This window comes from Dermacentor silvarum, chromosome 4, assembly GCF_013339745.2.
Source record: "Dermacentor silvarum isolate Dsil-2018 chromosome 4, BIME_Dsil_1.4, whole genome shotgun sequence".
Classification (NCBI taxonomy): Eukaryota; Metazoa; Arthropoda; class Arachnida; order Ixodida; family Ixodidae; genus Dermacentor; species Dermacentor silvarum.
This window is the reverse complement of record NC_051157.2, coordinates 141,259,070-141,278,038: the sequence shown is the minus strand read 5'-3', so window position 1 is coordinate 141,278,038 and position 18,969 is coordinate 141,259,070. Positions and strand designations below refer to the sequence as shown.

The 18,969-nt window shown below is 49.0% G+C and overlaps 1 protein-coding gene across 3 annotated transcripts in view; it reads left to right on the top strand.

Moving 5' to 3' along the window:
* The window catches only part of LOC119450689 (MOB kinase activator-like 2), a 145,419-nt gene that overhangs the window by 105,607 nt on the left and 20,843 nt on the right, over nucleotides 1-18,969 (top strand). For 2 of the 3 annotated variants that reach the window (XM_037714202.2, XM_037714201.2), the window contains exons 2-3: nucleotides 13,163-13,335; nucleotides 15,056-15,152. In XM_037714202.2, coding sequence (XP_037570130.1) covers nucleotides 13,163-13,335; nucleotides 15,056-15,152 — 270 coding nt within the window. Of the gene's footprint in view, nucleotides 1-12,491; nucleotides 12,695-13,162; nucleotides 13,336-15,055; nucleotides 15,153-18,969 lie in introns of those variants that run through there. The other variant, XM_049666139.1, reaches the window with a different exon arrangement.

The following is an 18,969-nucleotide window of genomic DNA, read 5'->3' as shown; positions in this document are numbered from 1 at the left end:
TCGCAGTCCTGCAAAATATACTATACGGCGTCTCTCGCGGTTCCTTGCTTTCGTTTATACCCGGAGCGTTAAACCACAATCAGTCGGCCTTTCAGGTTGTCTTTTCGTCTTGAGCCGCCGTGTTTCGAAGCTTCTGAGTAATGCGCGCGATCTCTGTGCAGGGGGCACGCACGTCTCATTTGCATACAAAACTCTCCGTCCGTGCCGCTGATTACACCGGCTGCGCGTTTCTCCCGCCAGCGGCCCAGCCAGCCATGGGCTGGGGCCGTGGCTTTTCGGCCCTGCAGTCGTTGCCTTCCTCCCCCCCCCCCCCCTTCCCGGCCCACTCCTGCTATAATAACACCTTTCTCTGCCTCCTCCGGCGTCGCTTGTAATTCGCGCGGCCCTCGATTCGCCACCGCCCCCGGTTCTCCCTAATGACCGCGGCGTATACAGAAGAGGGTTGCGCGAATTATTGCTATAGCGGCTGCCGCGTCCTTATTTTCGCGGCATTTCTGTCTTTCAAAATAAAAAAATAAAACAATGAGGGCAGGTTGCACTAGTGCAAGGCTGAAGAAACAGCGTAGCTGGGGGTCGACCAAGGTTTACGAAGTTTTGCTAAGTTTTATTTTGTATTACTATGTTATGCCCCGATTTTACCAAGTTTTGCCATTTATTGCTATGTTATGCTAAGATTTTAGCGAGTTTTTGCTATGTGTTGCTATGTTATGCTAAAATTTTAACGAAGTTTTGCTATGTAATGCTTCCCGTCGAGCATCTTCTTCTTCTTCGGGAGTTACGTACTTCTTCGGCCGACCCATTTTTTTAGGCGGCGCAAACGATGTGTTCGGCGCAGGGACACTAGGCAATGTGCCGCCGCCGCGGCATCACGGAGCTTTATACGAACGCCGCGAACGAAGATGCGCGCCGTGACGTCCTAGCTTTTTTTTTTTTTTTTTTTTTCTCCGCCTACACGGCTGTGGAAGCTTGGCGATGTACGGGAAGCGGCGGTGCAGCGTGGAGCGGCCGGGCGCAAACATGCCAAATGGTTGCTAGAACACGCATAGTGACGTCAGAGCTAGGCGCAGCGCGGCGCGGCTAGGAGAAGCGAGCGGTGACGTCACCAGACCTGTGCGAAGCTCCGCGAAGCTGTGCCGAGTGGTTGCTAGGCAACGCAGTGACGTCTTAGCTCGACGGAGTTTCTGCAAATGGTTTGTAGGCGAACCTAGAGCTTAAACAGCTACGCTGTTAAAGATCTCGCACGTTGCGAGGATGTTTGGTGGACCTTTTTAGTTTGCCCCATTGCGACCGCGTTGTGGTGCGGCCGGTGGCGCTATGAAGCCGATGTATGACGTAAAATGCTAGAGACACCGGAAACATGTCACGCATGGTAATGCTTTTCTGCTTTAAGCCGAAGTACTTCATGTGACATGTTCCTGTCGTACTTCGCGCTTGAAGATATCTTCTCACTCGGTTTCTTCATCCCTTTGTTACTCCCCAGGAAGGCTTCAGTTCGCGTCGTCTGCATTATGGCGGTCACTTGAAACTGATGAGAATTGTTTTATTCGCTTTTTGCTCGTTTGAAGGCGTTCGTCGAACGGGTTACTCATACGCGCATTCAGACGACGTATATATATATATATATATATATATATATATATATATATATATATAAAGGGAACCGAGGGGCACAATCTTTATTAATCATATCATTAGAAGCCAACATGCAACGAACCCAAGGTTGTTTGTTGTTTGTTGGCTTCTTACGACATATATACATGACGATTCATGCTATTCATTGCGTAAGGGCGTACTTTACTTTCGCGCTTCATAAAGGCATGCACCGCTGTTTGTACCGGCGAACAACGGCAGCACGTGTTGTTTTTAAATGCTTGCGGCCGCAGTGCGCAACCGCGTCTCGTCTTTCTTTTTTGTATTAGCGGTGAGGAGAGAGTCTCGCGCAACGCACATCTGGCCGCGGCCGGCGACGCTCAAGTCGACAGCAACGTTGACGCGCGGTGAGAGACAGACCACCTGCGCGCCTCGCGAGGCAAGCGCCGTTATTTCGCGGCGGCGGCTTTACTCCTTCCGTTCTTGACCTTTTTGACTTTGCCGGCCTTGACAACGCGCGTATTCACAGCCTCGAGACGAGCTGAAACCTCGTGTGCATAAACGTACGCGCTCAAGGCATGGATGGGAAACGTTCATGTGGGGGAGCCCCCCCCCCCTCCCCCCCCTCCCCTTTTAAAAAGCCACCCCCATACTTCTTGGAATCTGACAGGCGTCGAGCGCACATCTCCGATTCCGCGTCTCCGCCCTTGAAGGCGTGTTGACTGCGCGCGCCTTTCGCGCGCGCACATTGCAAAAAGAGAGAGATATAGATAATACGAAAACTTACGGCATGTTGAAGCTCTCTTCTGCGATGGAAATATGACTCAATGTGTGTGTGTGTGTGCTCATTAATATCAACAGCGCCGCGATGGATGACGGCTGCGCGCGAGATGGAACGACTCTTCCGCCACCACCTGCTTGTCATCTCCGCAGGTGGTCCTCTGCGGAAGGGAAGGCATTGGGGTGAAGCACGCGCGAAGGGCGTACGCCGTATCTGCTCTTCTTCGCGTACATTTGACGATCCTTATACGAGGGGGAGGGGGGGGGGAGAGGCACCCTTCTTCGCATGCATTAACAATCCACGTCCCTGTCTCGCTTTGACTTTTGTGCAGTGTTCACCCCCATTTCCGCACGTGCAGCGCGCTTCAGTCTGTTCTTTTTATCTTTCTTCTTTCTTTCTGTTTTTTTTTTTTTTTTTTTTTTTTTTTTCTGTTTTCTCGGGGCGTCTCGCCCTAGTGTCCGTTCGCGCGGGCGGGTGACCTCCTTCGAAGCTGTCTTCTCCTCGAAGCCGCCGGGTTTTGCTGGAAAGCAGAATTGACGACTGCGCAGTGGCGGCGGCGCCGAAGGACGACGACGCCGAACGGGGCGGCCCCCCGGTCAGGGTTGCATAAATTACGGCTGGAAACGTTTTGTCGGATTTCTGCGCGAGTACTGCCATTACTTTGCTGGCTGTCGAGCCTAATTGATTTTACGAGGGAGCCGAGCCGAAAGCGATAGTGGTTACTATACGGCCACGTTCGGTTCGCTTGCGTTTGTGTTTGTGTGTGTGTGTGTGTGAGTGAGTGAATGTTGACCCGTTCTCGGTGTGAAAAGCCCGACGCACGCCTAACGCTGCTTGAGAAAATGGACTTGAGATTAGGCCCATTAAATTTGTGCTAGACCTTTTGTTACAAGCGCTTACTCACATTTTTAATCTTTGCTTATCCAGTGGCGTCTTTCCTGAGAAAATGCAGCACGCAAAAGTGACCGTTTTATTTAAGTCCGGAAACAAGAACGAGTTAACAAATTATAGGCCAGTATCTGTACTTCCTGTGATTTCGAAGGGCCTAGAAAAAATCATTTGCAAGAGGATTACGTCATTCTGTGATAAGCACAGTATCTTATCAGATATGCAGTTTGGTTTCCGGCATGGGATGTCTACAGAGCTTGCTCTGCGAACGCAAAAAGAAATAATCCTAAATAATTTCGAGAGTAAATTGTTAACACTTGGCATTTCCTAGATTTTTCCAAAGCCTTCGACTCTATTAACTACGAAACCCTATTTGTAAAATTACAACATTACGGCTTTCGCGGGATCCCCCTTAAACTTTTGCAATGATATCTTCAACACAGAAAACAGTGCGTCGCTATTGGATCGAAACTTTCATCACTAAGAACATTAACACAAGGTGTTCCCCAGGGAAGTGTACTTGGACCTATTTTATTTAATCTTTATTTTAATGATATCACAAATATTAGTAAAGATGCACAGTTCGTAGTCTACGCCGATGATACAGCCTTTTTTTTTCGTTCAGTTGACATTGTACATCTTATAGCTTTAGCAAACACGACTCTACACTTATTACAAAAGTGGAGTAACTCAAATTCCTTAGCGATTAATACGAATAAAACTAAGGCTATACTGTTTACACCTCCGCAAAAGCACGTAATCTGTAACTCTGCTCTTTATCTCGGCGTAGAAAGGATAGAACTAGTAGATAATGTAAAAACGTTAGGAGTGATTTTTGACAAACATTTAATTTGGGATGCACACGTAAAACGCATTATGTCCAGCCTGGCAAGAACATGTGGTATAATTTGCCGATTACGACACATGCTGCCTTCTAAAATAAAGCTGTTGTTATATAACAGTCTCTTCGTTCCACATGTTAACTATTGTAATTTAGTGTGGGGTACGACATCGCAAACAAACATTCATAGTTTAAAAGCACTACAAAAGAAAGCCGTCCGGCATATTATTAATGCTCCATTTGATGCACATACATTCGAAATATTTCGCGCTCTTAATGTGTTGCCTATTGAACACTTTTATGAATATAACCTTGTCTTGAAAATTAAAAAAAAAATATTTTTGGTCTAACAATACGCTTTTCGGAAATTTGTGCAACCTAACGGAATCAACGGTATAGTGTTGTATGAATTTAGAACCCGGAATCAGTAGGTATTGCCTTTCTCAAGAACCAATTATGGTTTGAAGCGATTGCAGAACCAAGTAAGTGCCAAGAATACTAAACTTGTTATATGCTTCTCATATTGAGCTGAACACGATTACAAGAAATACATTGAAAACAAATTTAATAAATAATGGTAAAGTTTTATAAAAACCACATTTGCAATCTTGTTTACAATGTCTCGAACCTTTCCATATTCCCTTTTGTTCCGCTTCTTTTTTGTGTGTGTACCACTGGATAATGCCGATATTTCACAATAAAACCTATATAGCGTAAATCTTAGCGTGTATCTACATTTGTGCATAAAGAGCCTTACATATGTGCGAGTAAATTATACTTTTTGAATATTGATGTTTGTATATGTATAGATGTGAATATGTTTTGAACTTCTGTAACCCATTTTTGTATTTATATATGCTGTAACTGATGCCAAGGAAAGGGGAAGGAATCCCGTCAAGCTGCTTTTATGCAGCTTTTTGTTCCTTGCCCTGCATTTTTTTTTCTCTGTCTCTTTTTTCTTTTTTGTAAGAAAGGGAGGAAAAATGCGAAAAATAAAGTTGAAGTTGCTTGTGTAGAGACAGTGTCGTTTCTTCGAGGACGAGGCACAAGTCGCGAATTGTTGCACCGGGGCCATGCATTTTGTGATTATGTGTTTAGCAAGAATTCCTCTGGCTTACTGTATGTATGGGGACTTCTCCTGAGAAAAAATGTGGCCAGTCTGACGATGGGTGCGACTATACGACATCGTAAAGTACTCCTACGTGACGTTATCGCTCACGAATTGGACGTCAATTGGGGTGACGCCCCCCAGTACGTGGTATGTGCTAGCGAGGCGTTGTGGTTCGTTTGTTGCAGCTCCGTTTGCCAGCGTGCTTTTTGTCGGAAACTCCATCGCAGGCCTATATCAACTGCTAAATGTACGCCCAGCGGTGGTTGGCTCTGAGTAACAAGAAAGAACAGATTTCGAAGGCTATGCTTTTGCTGACTGCATGCGCGGGAAATGATGGCGGAGCCGGAAACACGTCGTGAACGCCATGTTTTAGACAGCAACTATTGTGCGCATATTGGGCTTAACTTAAATATCTGCCTGGTTCTTATGTGCGGCGTTAAGTACTTGTGTATTTGTGAGACCTCACTGTATACTGCTGCGGGTACGCGGTAAATAAATAAATACGAGGGCAAAGAATGAAAATAACTTTTGCCAAACTATATAGCCTACGTATTTACGCGTTGCATAGGCAGAGGAATGCCTGCGCGTATGGGAGAGACGACTAGATTATAAAATTTTAGCTTCGCATTTTCATCACGCTGACACCGTGACGGTCCCTATACAACGCATTCGCGGGACGATTAAGTTAGCGGGCGTTTGCAGCGTTATAGGGCGTTTGCGGTGACTGCAATATCGCTAAAGCTTAGCACACTATATGACGCGCCGACTTCGTCATACATGCGCCCGATCGCGGGAGACACGTCGAAGCGCGCGCGTCTGGAACGCTCCTGCAAATAGTATATTCTTTTCCGGCACACGATCGCGTTTTGCCCCAGCTCGTACTCCGGCGTTGCTTCAGCTATGGAGTTGCCTATAGTTTCAGCCACGCAACCGCCCGTATGTGTACGCTCTTGCGTAACGATGAAGAAGCGGTGTCGAGTGTCGCCTATAGTCCCTTTGCAGCCCGCACGGTTTCTTCGCTGCTGTTTTTCTTTCATACACTGCATAAGGTTTTTAGCCGGTCGGCTTGGCTGTTGCCACCCAGTGCACAGAGCTTGTTTATTAGCAAGGATATAAGGGAAGCCATGGCGCTCTCTCGCGTGCTGTCTCTTCCGTGCCTCTCTATTTATTTGTTTCCGCGGTTCGACTCTTCGCGAGCGACCCATGCATGCAGTCTTTTGCATCATCTTAGCAGCTGCTCTCGCTTCGAAGAAAAACGAGAAACGACTTCGGCGTTTCGCGCACCGGAAACTCGGAATAACGCGCGCGAGGTGGCCGCCAAGGAATGGCGTAATATTGTTTTATGCGGCGCGGTAAAAACTGACGCCGAAGTTCTTCTCCTCTCTCTATAGCATTTAGTTTTGTAACTGTTTAAACGTTATGTACGGGGCGAATGTTCGCTGATGTATGCGAGCTGTAAACTTTTCGAAACCTCGTAAACATGGGGAGAAAGTGGAAATGCGATTCCCCCGCCATCTATGGCCCTTTCCGCTTCTCCTTGCCCGAGGAGGTTAACCAGATTTGTTGCCTCGCGCGCGGCGAAGCGCGAAGGTGGATGCAGAGACAATAGGTGTTGTCCAAATCCACGCTCCACCGACGGCTCCCTCTGGGTAGAAATGGTCTCGTACGATATTTCCCTACGAAACTATATCGAGAATATAACGAAAACTGTCGATTATAGTACTATACCTAGTATTGCGGTATAGTTCGCTATTGACAGTGCGATGGATTCCATGGGCTCGTAATATTGCCCGAAAGTTTGCTATAACTAACCATCAGTAACACAGTTCGTGCTACTGGGAGCAAGGAGCGCGTCGTCAAGATTACGTTGCAGTGTTTACGTGAGTTTACATAATCGATTGTGAACTATCGATACCTATTATCGATATAAATTGCGTGCTATCGATGGTATTATTGGCACTTTTCGTACTGTCGCGAGTTTTGCATCACTAATAGACGGTCCTTTCGACTGACTGCCCTACAGCATCTCTTGTTCCATTACTATAAAGCTTCCAGAATTATAGCTTGCGGAAGTTTGTATAAGCCACGCAAGGACGTCGTGACGTCATCGCGGTGCAACAAAATCAATTTTAGCTAACTTTCTTTTTTGCTACCGGTTGCTCAAGGAGACATTATGCATGGCTTGCATTGCGACGCCATTGTATCGAGTTGCTGCGTATACGCAGTAATGGCAGAGACGCTTCCGTTCAGGGCTGGCGCAAGCGCAGCAGTGGCTTGGTGTAGCCAATTCCCGTAGGACGCCTGGCCTCCAGAGCGTCGCAGTGTCGAAACCATCGAGGAACGAAAGAGACTTGGTCGAAACCCCGCCGGCGTTATACCGCGCATCGTTTCGTTGGAAGCGGAGTGCGAAAGCGCTTGCGAATTTGAATATAGGAGCATGTTAAAGAACTCCGGCTGGTGGTCAATCCGCAGCCATTCTAGAAAATATCACGGCTTCCTTCTTTCATAGCCCGCTCCGACGGAATCTCTGATTGGCCCAAGGTGCCGCCGTTACCACATGACATTATGGAGGAATTAACTTGACGCGGTGTCCAGCAGAATAGCACCCCATCTTCAAGTTCGAGCTTCTCTGCGCACCTTTGCTCTATAGACCGCGTTTCGGAGTCGTTCCGTTCCGTTTGTGATCAAGTGCGGCGCGTTTAAAACGCGTTTTGTGGTTTCTTGTTCCGTAAGAAAAAGAAAGTGAAAAAAAAAAATAGTTCGCCGGGTGATAGTTATCCGTGCATTATAAGAGGCTTCGAAGGATGGCGTCCGGCCTCCAGCAAATGTCGATCGCTCCCAAGGCTGCTGCCGCCGACGCAGCCGGGTCAGATAGAAAAGCGCTGGACTTTTGCTTCGCCTCCGCGAACGTTCTCGTCTGCCCTCGGCCCCTTTGACCGCTTGCAACGCGCCGCCCTGCATGCAGACAGCCAAGGCCTTCGGTGCCTGCTTAACCGCAGTGGCTGCTGGCGCGCGTGGCGTCGTCTCTACCGACCCGGAAAAAAAGGGTAATAAACGCGTATCTGCGTACAGTTTCTGTGGCTGTCGCCACACTCCGGGCTGATGACCGATTGCAGGACGAACGACTTGCGACAGCTAGCGCACGCGGTAGTGTGTCACGCGCACTCGTTCGGGCCTGAACCCTTAACGCGCCAGAACGAATGACGATCATGATGATGATGATGGGCACGGGAAAAGGTGCGTCATCGTCGGAAGTGTCGTCTTTCCGCCCGACTTGTGTGTCCGTGGCTTTGCGCCGCCTTCTCACTGTTCGTTCGGAATGATAAGTTTTCTTCCTTTATTTTGTAATTGTATTTGCGATGATCATTACTACTATACTTTAGTAGTGGATGCAGTGTATGCCTAAACTTCCAATTTCTTTAAAATTCTTATTGTACGCTGCTGTGTCACTAACTGTTGTGATGTTGATACTAGTTCTGTTAACATACATCCTGTACCGATATCCCCTCCCTCTCTCCTTGTGATGACCACCTTCTGCGCCGTTATAGGGGAACTGGGTGAAATTACGCGCAGTTTACGTATAACGAATAGACGGCCTTGATGTTTGGAGTAGTGTATCCGCGAGGTCCATTGTTTACCACTCGTGCCTGCAACCGTGACCGACGTACGCAAGCTAGTGCCGCAGCGTATACGGGTCCGCAACATATACGGGTCCCCTACTTGCGTCGTGTCTCCCGAGAATTTTCCTCGCTGTGGTCGTTGGGATATACCCCCGACTGCTTGTACTCGACGTCAACGGATCCCCCGTAATATAACGACGCGTATGATGCAAATAGCTTCATCTCTTTTTTTTTCTCTCTCTCTCTCGTAATAGAAGTTCGTTCGGTGGCATGCCTTTCGCAGCAATCGTCGTTTCGCACTGTGCTCCGACCGCCGGATATTGGGAATGGGGTTTGGACCAACTTCGATTCACACGCCGCGGCGGTGCCCAGAGACTGTGGCGTTCTGCTGCCGAGCACGAGGTCGCCGGTTCGATTCCCGACTGCGTCGGCCGCATACCGATATATGTGAGCGGTGTGCGAGAAACGGCCGTGGGCTCTAACGTGTATGTGCCCCGTATGTGCGTTATAAAGAGCCCCGCAGGTGGTCAAAATTAACCCGAAACCCCGACGTCTCTGTCATAGTCCCATATGTTTCTTCGGGACGTTAAAACAAATCAATCGATCAATCAATCAATCAATCAACACGGCTGTTTTTTTTAACATCCCGTTCATTCGAGACGTGCTCGCTGCACTGTCGAACCTGGATATGTCGAATCTGAAGGGGATCGCAATAAAGTTCGATATATAGGTAATTCGATATATCGCATAAAAATTTCATAGAAATTTTCCAAGGGTATTTTACTGCTGTTAGTTATACACAATAATTCGATATATCTGGGTTCGACTGTACGACCAATTTGCGGTTGCTTCTTTAAAATGGTGGACGATGATCACGCATCCATTGTTCGGTGTGTGTCCTATACGAGCGTAAAATTCTGGGCGCGGTCCGTGTAGTAGTAGGAAATGCGCACCGTGTGCCACCGATTTCGTTCTCGTCCCCGCTGCAGCGCGCGCCGACCTAAACAAACGTGATCGATGGCTGCTACGCGGGCTTATACAGCGCTGGTGCGCCGCTCCCCCGCGTGGCCCAGCCCCTAAAAAACGAACGCCGGTGCGCTGCGGCGGGGCTGGACCTTGGCACGCTTCGCTGGTCGCGAGCGGCGGTAACCTCGCTCTCGTCCAACCTCACCGCGGCTCCGGGCGCGCGCACAAATTGCGTCCGCAGCCGCGGCGTATATACCGTCGCCCACAACAACAACGCCGCCGCGTGCAGCAGCTTGGCAACCGTTCTCCTCTGTCAGTCATCACGGGCGACGCTCGCTGCTGCTGAGCGAGTGGGCGCTTTGCCTGCTGCTCTGCGTCGGGGTGGCTTTTTCTTTAGGGCGTTGCCTGCCCCTTGTCTCCTAGCTTCCTCCTTCTTCGGTGTGCCGCAGACCGCGGTGTGTGACGACGCGTATCTATAGAAGAGTTTTGAATAGAGCTCAACAGTTTCCGCGAGTGGGATGTGTGTGTATAGACGCTGGTCGCAGCTAGAGGTCGTTGCAGTGGTGGCACTGAGTGGTGGCGTTTCCCTCTGCACGAGTGGCGCATACCCCACAAACATACGCGCACACACGCACAGACAAAGAAAGAAAGGAAGGAAGGAAGAACCTAAATTTGTTCGCGGTCTGGGGCCGCAGCTCGTATTTTGGTTTTTCAGGGACGCGGTCTATATCCGAATCAGGGTGGGAACGCGCGCGGTACACCTTCAGATCAAATAAAGCTTTTCCTTCACGCACAAGGAGAGGGCAGTTGCAAGAATTAAACTGCACTAAACAGCAGCACTGGGCCGCGGATTCTCTCTCCTGGCTTAATGGCTAAAGACCAGACACATATCCTCCGGGGAATCGAAGACAGACGTCTTACAGATGTTGATCGTCGCCTGAAACTTTGTTGTTGAGAATGTGCCACAGCCTGCTGATCACCCATTCGCAGACGTGGGCATACTTTCCGGATCTCACCTACCGTTCGTGCCGTCTCTCTTAAAACGTGCCAACTTTGCGACTGCACGCTGTGGTTGGGCGTCGTCGACTGTTTCTGAGGCCCTTCTGCTGCGCCAATTCCTGGCGCAGTCTGCCTGTCGCATGCCGCCTGTCTCTCGCTGTTGACTCTGCGACGTCCCCGGCCAGGTCGTCACGGTGCGTGTATGTGACGCCCGGCCTGCACAGTGCCTGCTCGCTTTGTTGTCGCCTCTCTTCTCCGTTCCTATTTTTGGGCTCGTACGTGCGCGCGCGCGCAGACAAAAGGGCGAAAAAACACTGCTTGCCGCACCTCGTCCATCGCTGTGCCAATATTGGCCGTTGTTTCCCCCCTTCTTTTGTTGTTGTCCGCCCGCCCGTCAGTCGCGTACAATAGGTGCGCGCGCGCGCAGAGCAAAGGGCGCGGTCGGGTCACGTGACAGCTATAGTGTTTTGTGGGGCACTGAACTTTCTTCGCTTTCTGTTCTTGGGCTGTTCCTGGGGCGCGCGCCGCGAAGGTGTTCTCATTCATTCTTAGCACCTCCACTGACACACGACGAGTCCCCCCTCCCTCCATTTGCCCACGAGGAGGGAGCGAACTATACAGATGGATATAAGTAGGTCAGATGCGAGCGACTATTTGGATTTGTGGTCCGGTGCCGGCGACATCGCTTTGGAAAAACTCCGTTCGTCGCGGCCCGGACAATTTGGGAGCACACTTACGGATTTGGATTTAGTTTACGTGTCTGGTCGGTCGTACTTTCGACTGTCTTTCGAACAAGGCAATTGAAAGGGGGGGGGGGGGGGGGGGGGGCGTTGTTTATTCCGCAGTCCGAGATGGAAGACTGGTAGAAGACAGCCTCATCCTAGCGGCTTTCTGAGAACGTACGCCTGGTAATCGGCGTCCGCCGATATGTGATAAAGGGTTTGTCTTCGGCTAATATAGAAAGTCCCGTGATGATGTCGTCCGTTAACGTGTTTCACTCGTGCACGGCGCGCGCTTTAGAGAGCACCCTGCTGTGTGCTTCGAGGAAGAAGCCCCCTCGCTCGGACTATTGCGAGGACGTCCTCGCAGCAGTCATCGTGATGGTGTCAGTCGAGCGCACATTTGTACGCCAGGTTAGGTTAAATTGCGCGCTCTTTGTTGCTGGTTTGGATCAAAACTGTTGACGCAAACGGAGACCGACCGCGCGCCCCGTCACTTTGTCGGCCCTCCGCGAGCGCGTGATTGTTGTCGCCGGAGTTGGAAAGAGCTGCACGGCTCGCGCGGGGGTGTCTAGCTGTCAACGCTTCTAGCTATATTGGTCCGGCGCGCGCTTTGTGACAGCTGCTTGCGCGGCGCCTCCTCCTCCTCCTCGAGTGGTGCGTTAAACACGCCCGCGCGTACACGGTATACATACAGTCGTAAAACGGGAGAGTGCGCGTGGTTGACTCACCCGTTTGTTGCCGTTCTTCCATACGCGGACGCTTGTTGCGCAATCGCGGTGCGCGCGCGATTGTGTTGTTTTTTAAAGATATCTCTCCGCCCCTTCGCTGTCCACTCTCTCGGGCCTTTATCGCGAGGAACGTTTGCTTTGGCGTCGTCCGGCCCTCTCCAGGTTTCCTAGTTGTTCCTCGTCGTCGAAATGCGCAACTGTTGCTGGCACGCGCGCGGTCGCTCTCACTCGAGTGCGCCCAGAGGAGTTCCCTTGCGGTACGAATAACCGTGTAAACGCGGCAGCAGGTGTCGTCGTCGTCTCTTTCGTCGTCGTCGCCGTCGTCGTACTGCATCCACCGAGCGATGAAGTTGTGCCTGTTCGGACACGCGGGCGTCGCGCGCCTCGCTCTCTTCACTGGGTGGCTTCACGGCAGCGCGCGGCTGTGTGCGGGGGAGACCGCTTTCCAGCAAGTATATAGTGGAGCTGTGCGCGATTTCCGGTTTGGTGGCGTATGACACTCGGATAATTGTTATTACCGCGGCTTTTGGCGTCATTGTTTTTTTTTTCTGTTTCGCCGCTGTGATTCTGTGAGCATCGTTTAGAGACAAGCGGCCCGCGGTGTGTTTTTGGACGCGTGTCCGTCCAGAATCACACCGCCGCTACAACTTGCTGGATACACTTTACGAAGCGGCTCAGCTAGAAGCTACGCACTGCACGCCTCGTTAGCGCAGGTCTGCTGCTCCAGAGCTCATAGTACCTGCCGACGGCTCCTGTCAAATACGCACACCCGGTAGTCTTGGAAACTGTGGTTTAAGACCCAGCCCGTTGTCGAAGTGATACATCTGTTTTCTTTTGTTTTTGCCAATAATTATTTACAGCGGCGCATGTGCGCAGTCCCTTCTCACACCGTCTCCTTTGTTATCTCGTCTCGCAGGAAAGCCCGTCGGAAAGACAAGGATGCATCTTCGAGCGGCGGCGGCGGCCAAGAGGAGCCCAAGATGTACCTGGAGTCGACGGTGCTCGAGTGCACCATCCCCGAGTCGCGGCTGCGCGACCTGGTGGACCTTCCCGAGGGGCTCGACTACAACGAGTGGCTCGCATCGCACAGTGAGCTACTTTCACCCCCTTTCACTGTATCCAACACTATTAGCGCTATACTGTTCTTAGAAATTCTGTTTGCCGCACTTTCTTTCTTATCAGGGGGGGGTTCTGTAAGTGTCCACCTAGTGGACGTGTCCATTTCGTCTGCTGCTGATTGGCCGAATGCGCCACCCCAGCCCTGCCAATCACGGGTACCCCAGCCGCGTACCCCAGACCACGCGTACCCCAGCGTACCCTAGCCGACGCGTACCCAGCCCAGCCAATCAGAACTTCAGCAGCAGACGAAATGGACATGCCCACTAGGTTGACACCTATATATATATACATAATAACCCGGCCCTGAGGGCTTTCCGTAAGGGGTCGCTGTCTCTAGACGGAGCTTTGCAAGTTTGTACAAAAGAGGAATGGTGCGCAGTATTCCCCTCCTCCCCCTTTTTTTCCTTGTGTATGTGTATGTGTGTGTGTGTGTGTGTGTGTGTGTGTGTGTGTGACATACATAGATACATTGACCACACATTAATGTGAAATGTTTTGATCAGGCCCCGCCTGCCACAGAAACGAGCTGAAATTTGGTACTCGTACAGCTTATTTAACACCTAACAGACCATTTCATTTTATTATTTGAATGCTAAAGGAATCGTTTTATTCTGTGCAGTTCAATCTCCACAATGTAGTCTTTCTTAAGCACTGTAGTTAGTTGTCAAAGGAAGCCACTAACCTTAGCCATTTTAAAAGGTCCACTCTTCTGACTCTGCATGATGCCAAGGTAGCAAGCAAACAGGCACATTTGCATCAGATTAGGTGAACAGTATTGGTGTAGGTGAATTGTATTGCAGTCATCATTAATGTATTTAGCTGTTGCTAGGAGCTTTTTTTATTGTTGTGCAATAGTCCTACACAGGGGAACGTCAAGCACATCTGTGCAAATACTCTTTGTGCACTTGTCATACAACCTTGTTGTGTGAAGAGGTGCAGTTAGAAAGCTTTCACAGCAACATAAGACAGTGCATGTCATCGCACACCTTCTTGTGTTTGTATGCAACCTAAATACTTTAGTTGCTTTACCCTAATGCCATTGTGATTGACTTGGTGTTCAACAACAGATGCCTCTGCTATCTGGTATTTGCCATTGTAAGTTATACAGTACGTAAACAAGCTTGTGTTCATTTAAGAAGCATCTATGTGGCACTTCACAAAGCACCACTTCAATGGGTCAGCTGATGCAAAAGTGAGCGCAAGTTGCGAGTGCACCAATGCCCCTTCCTCTTTCACTGTGTACATATTGTCTCTGCTGACGCCAGTATTATTCAGTACAAATTAATACTATCTCTTGGTAGAACATCACTTGAGGGACTCATTTGGATGAGCAAGTTTCTATGCTGTTACCTCGTAAATGCCTTTGGAATCCATTAAAAATTAACCTAGTTTATTGAACTCACTTTCCCTTGCAAAACAATGTAAAACCTGATTGCATGAAATAAACCAACATTTATTTTTGCCATTGGCATTCTGTGAACATACCTTCTTAAGGTAATGCATCCAGTGGAGCGATTTCCTTACTGTTCCGTATCATATTCCTTGTACCATCTCTGGACAGCGCACTTTACCTTCCCCAGGACTTCAGTTAAAATTTTTGTAGTCCTGCATGGGGAACAAACATGCTTCAAGAAAGGAATAGCTTTTTCGAACCGTTTTGATTTATCCACATCACTTCTTTCACGTGCAGCACTGGCGTTCTTTGACCACATCAACCTCCTGTACGGGACGGTGTCCGAGTTTTGCACCATGTCTGGCTGCCCCGACATGACTGGCCCAGGGAACAGGTGCGTAGCCACAGCTCCTGTGTGTCATGCCAGTTTGCAGCCGTGCACGACAGCTCGCGAGCTGTCAAAGGGCATGTCACACGGTGCACTTGCAAATCTGGGTTGTCCACTGGAAAAGTTGTGAGGCACCATCCACGGAGTGTTCTGCTGCAAGAAATTTTCGAAAGGTTTTGTAACTGCGAATATGGAAGCAAATGGGGAAATGTGGCGAAGGCGATGGCACGAGCGGGCGAGCTACGTTACCTGCAGCGGAAGCTCTCTCCCGTTGCCTCGACCGATGTGCACAAGCGACATTGCACCCCTGGCTTTCATTTGCCAGCTGCAAGTAGCCCAGTGGCTCTGGCGTTGCTCTGCCGAGCTCAAGAACCCCAGGTTAAAGAACCCCAGGTGGCCGAAATTAATTCATAGTCCTCCACTATGGCGTGCCTCATAATCAGATCGTGGTTTTGGGCCCGTACAACCCCAGAATTTAATTCTTTTTCCCCCTGCCTTTTCCCATCACGTCATCACCTTACCTCATTTCTTTTTCTCCTCCCTTATTTTCTACCTACCTGGAGGCAGGTTTGCGCTCTGTGCATTTTCGTGGTAATCTTTGCAGTTGTTGTTGCTGGCTAAGTAGTTTCCTTAGTGGAGACACCGTATGCAGGAAACTATAGTCGGAAAGCATACAGTTAAATGAACTGCATTAACATTTATATCATAAACTTGAAGACAATTTTATCTCAGGACAAGTTCATATTGTTTGATTTTTCTGCAAGTCTTGTGCTTCGAGGTATTCATCCCGAAATGTCTCACTCAGTCGCGCATTCTGCGCCAGTCCGAAGGTAGTGCAGAGCAGACAAGAGTAGCATTGTTCCTTTTGTCCTGTGGAAAGAAGACACAGAAACTACCATGTGATGAGCTTACTTGCTCAGGGGTGCATTTTTTAAGGGAGATTCCCACACCAGAATGTGAAATTAGTTGCACTGCAGGGCATATTGTGGGATAAATGCCTTGGGAGCACGAGTCTTGTAGAAAAAACAAACTCCAGTCAGTATTTTTCACTTCTGTAGCATTGGCTAAGTTTCTGAGAGGTAAAACTTCAACTGTTACTTTCAGGTACACAGGTTCAAATGCACTCGAGGCACAGCAAAAACTTTTTTTACCACTTCTTTATGTGTTTGCAAGGCGATTCCGTATTACTGCACCGGACGCTGGCGGATACCAAAACGACTAGGGGAGTGAGCCCAGAACAGCTATGGCTGTAGCAAGTACGTTTGTGTGCCATGGTTGGGGTGCACGAAAATTGTGCAGAAACCATACCATCAACAGCGTTTGCCAATGTAAGCGAATAGCCCAAACGAACAAATGAACAACCCGCCACGGTGGCTCAGTCAGCTAAGGCGCTGCTGAGCACGAGGTTGCGGGATCGAACCCTGGCCGCGTCGGCCACATTTCGAGGGAGGCGAAATGCAAAAACGCCCGTGTGCTTGCGTTGTAGTGCACGTTAAAGAACCCTAGGTGGTCAAAATTAATCCGGAGCCGTCCACTACGACATGCCTCATAATCAGAACTGGTTTTGGCACGTAAAACCCCAGAAAGAAGAAGAGGAACAAACGAATGAACAAATGAGAGAGAGCGAACGTTTTCCTTGCCGAATCCGGCTATCAAACACGAAAACGGCTGAAAGAGCCAAACAAGGCCATTTGCTTTAATAGAGAGGCAATCTAAATAAATCGGGCAAAAAGCATTATGGTGAGCCGCGTAATCAAATTGTCCTTTTGCATTGTAAAACAAAAAGTGAGGTTTTGTTTAAAATTTATTCTAATTTAATTTGAAGGCCAATCCCCAGGTAAACTGCTGGGAAAATAAGGATGTCTGTATGTGTGTCAATAAATATGTTTCCCTGATTCTCGGTCATTATATGTATAATATATACCAGGTGCGCGAGGTATTTGAGAACACAATGTTGGCTTCAGGCAGAGAAGAATATCTCCAGCAAAAATATACATATTTTCACCAAACTTTGTGAAATATACTTCTTTTACGGTTTATTTCCACAATTACTCAATGAATCTGCCATCCGCAGCAATAACCGATTCAATTCTACTTCGGAAACGACTGCATGCACGGATCAAGTGGTCCTTACAGATGTTGGCCATTGAGTGAGCAATGGTGGCCTTCAGCGAGTCTTTTGTATTAAGTGGCTGTTTGTTGGCCTCTCTCTCAACAACACCCCAGACATAGTGGTCGAGCGGGTGTCATATAAATATCTCGAGAAGAAGGCCAGTGTGGAGAAGTGATGAGAGAAGCCTGGTCGTGTCATTGTAGGCTCAAGTGGTCAGCGGAGAATACATGGAGTGAGGGTCCGGTTGAGAGTCGGGACCATTCGTTTGTGGATGGTAAGCAAAAAAAAACTAGATATTGTCGGCACGAATGTAGAATGTCATTAACAACTTTAGAAAGAAAGTAAGCCTCGGTCGGTAAGGAGCTAGGGGCACCGTGGAGAAGGATGACGTTTGCTAGTAGGAAATCACAATACAGCTTGTCGGAAGAGCCCGTGTGATTGCGTATCGGGTGGCGTAATCTGTTGCTACAGCAATCCATTTTCCCGAAACAGACGTAGGAAAAGGGCCTAAAAGATCAACGCCTACACGAAAAAATGGTTCTGATGGCACGTCAAGTGGTTGAAGGCAGTAGATGTGGTCGGCTTTTTTCATCGTTGACAAAATCATAAGTTACGAGCGATTCACAGTAGATATAAAAATGAAACAGTGCGAGGATCAAATACACAAGAATACACTTAACAGCATTTCGCTAAAACAACGTCCAAAAGAAATCAAAGTTCAAAAAGAAAACAAATGGTGTCATACGCATGGCCGGGCAGCTGCAGCAAGTCCATAAACCGTGAAGTCGGTGCACAAAGCTTTCCCGAAGAATGCTGGCGGTCCGATCTTGTTGAGGTGGATGCGAGTTGCTGGGCTATGTTTCCCGGGAGTCTAGATCTGACGACTTCCCTCAAGCAGGTTGAGCTAACTTAAGGTGAACTACCGTGACCTTCGAAAGTAGGAGCAGAGGCCCAAGAAGCTGCGAACGTCCTTGACGCACGTTGGCACGGGAAAGTCTTTCACTGCCCGGATTTTATCTTGATCAGGATGGACACCAGAAGAATCGACGAGATGTCCGAGCACAGAAATTTCACGACGACCGAAGTGGCATTTGGACGAATTGAGTTGTAGCCCCGCCCGACGAAAAACAGATAGGACCGTCGATAGGCGTTTGAGGTGCGTCGCAAAAGTCGGAGAAAAAACTATCACATCGTCCAAGTAACAGAGGCAGATGGACCACTTGAAACCGTGTAGGAGGGCGTCCATCATTCGTTCAAATGTGGCTGGGGCATTACATAACCCGAAAGGCATCACTTTGAACTGATAGAGGCCGTCGGGAGTAATGAAAGCCGTTTTCTCACGGTCCATGTCATCGACGGCAATTTGCCAGTACCCGGAGCGAAGGTCTATGGATGAAAAATATTGTGCTCCATGGAGGCAATAAAGGGCATCGTCAATGCGTGGTAGCGGATAGACGTCCTTCTTGGTTACCTTGTTTAGGTGCCGATAATCTACGCAAAATCGCCAACTGTTGTCCTTTTTCTTAACTAGGACAACAGGGGATGCCCATGGGCTACAAGAAGGTTCAATGATGTTACGAGAAAGCATCTTATCAACTTCGTGTTGGATGATGTCTCGCTCGGTAGGAGAGACGCGGTAGGGTCGCCGATGGATTGGGCTCGCATCCCCGGTGTTAATGCGATGTTTGACAACAGATGTTTGTCCGAGAG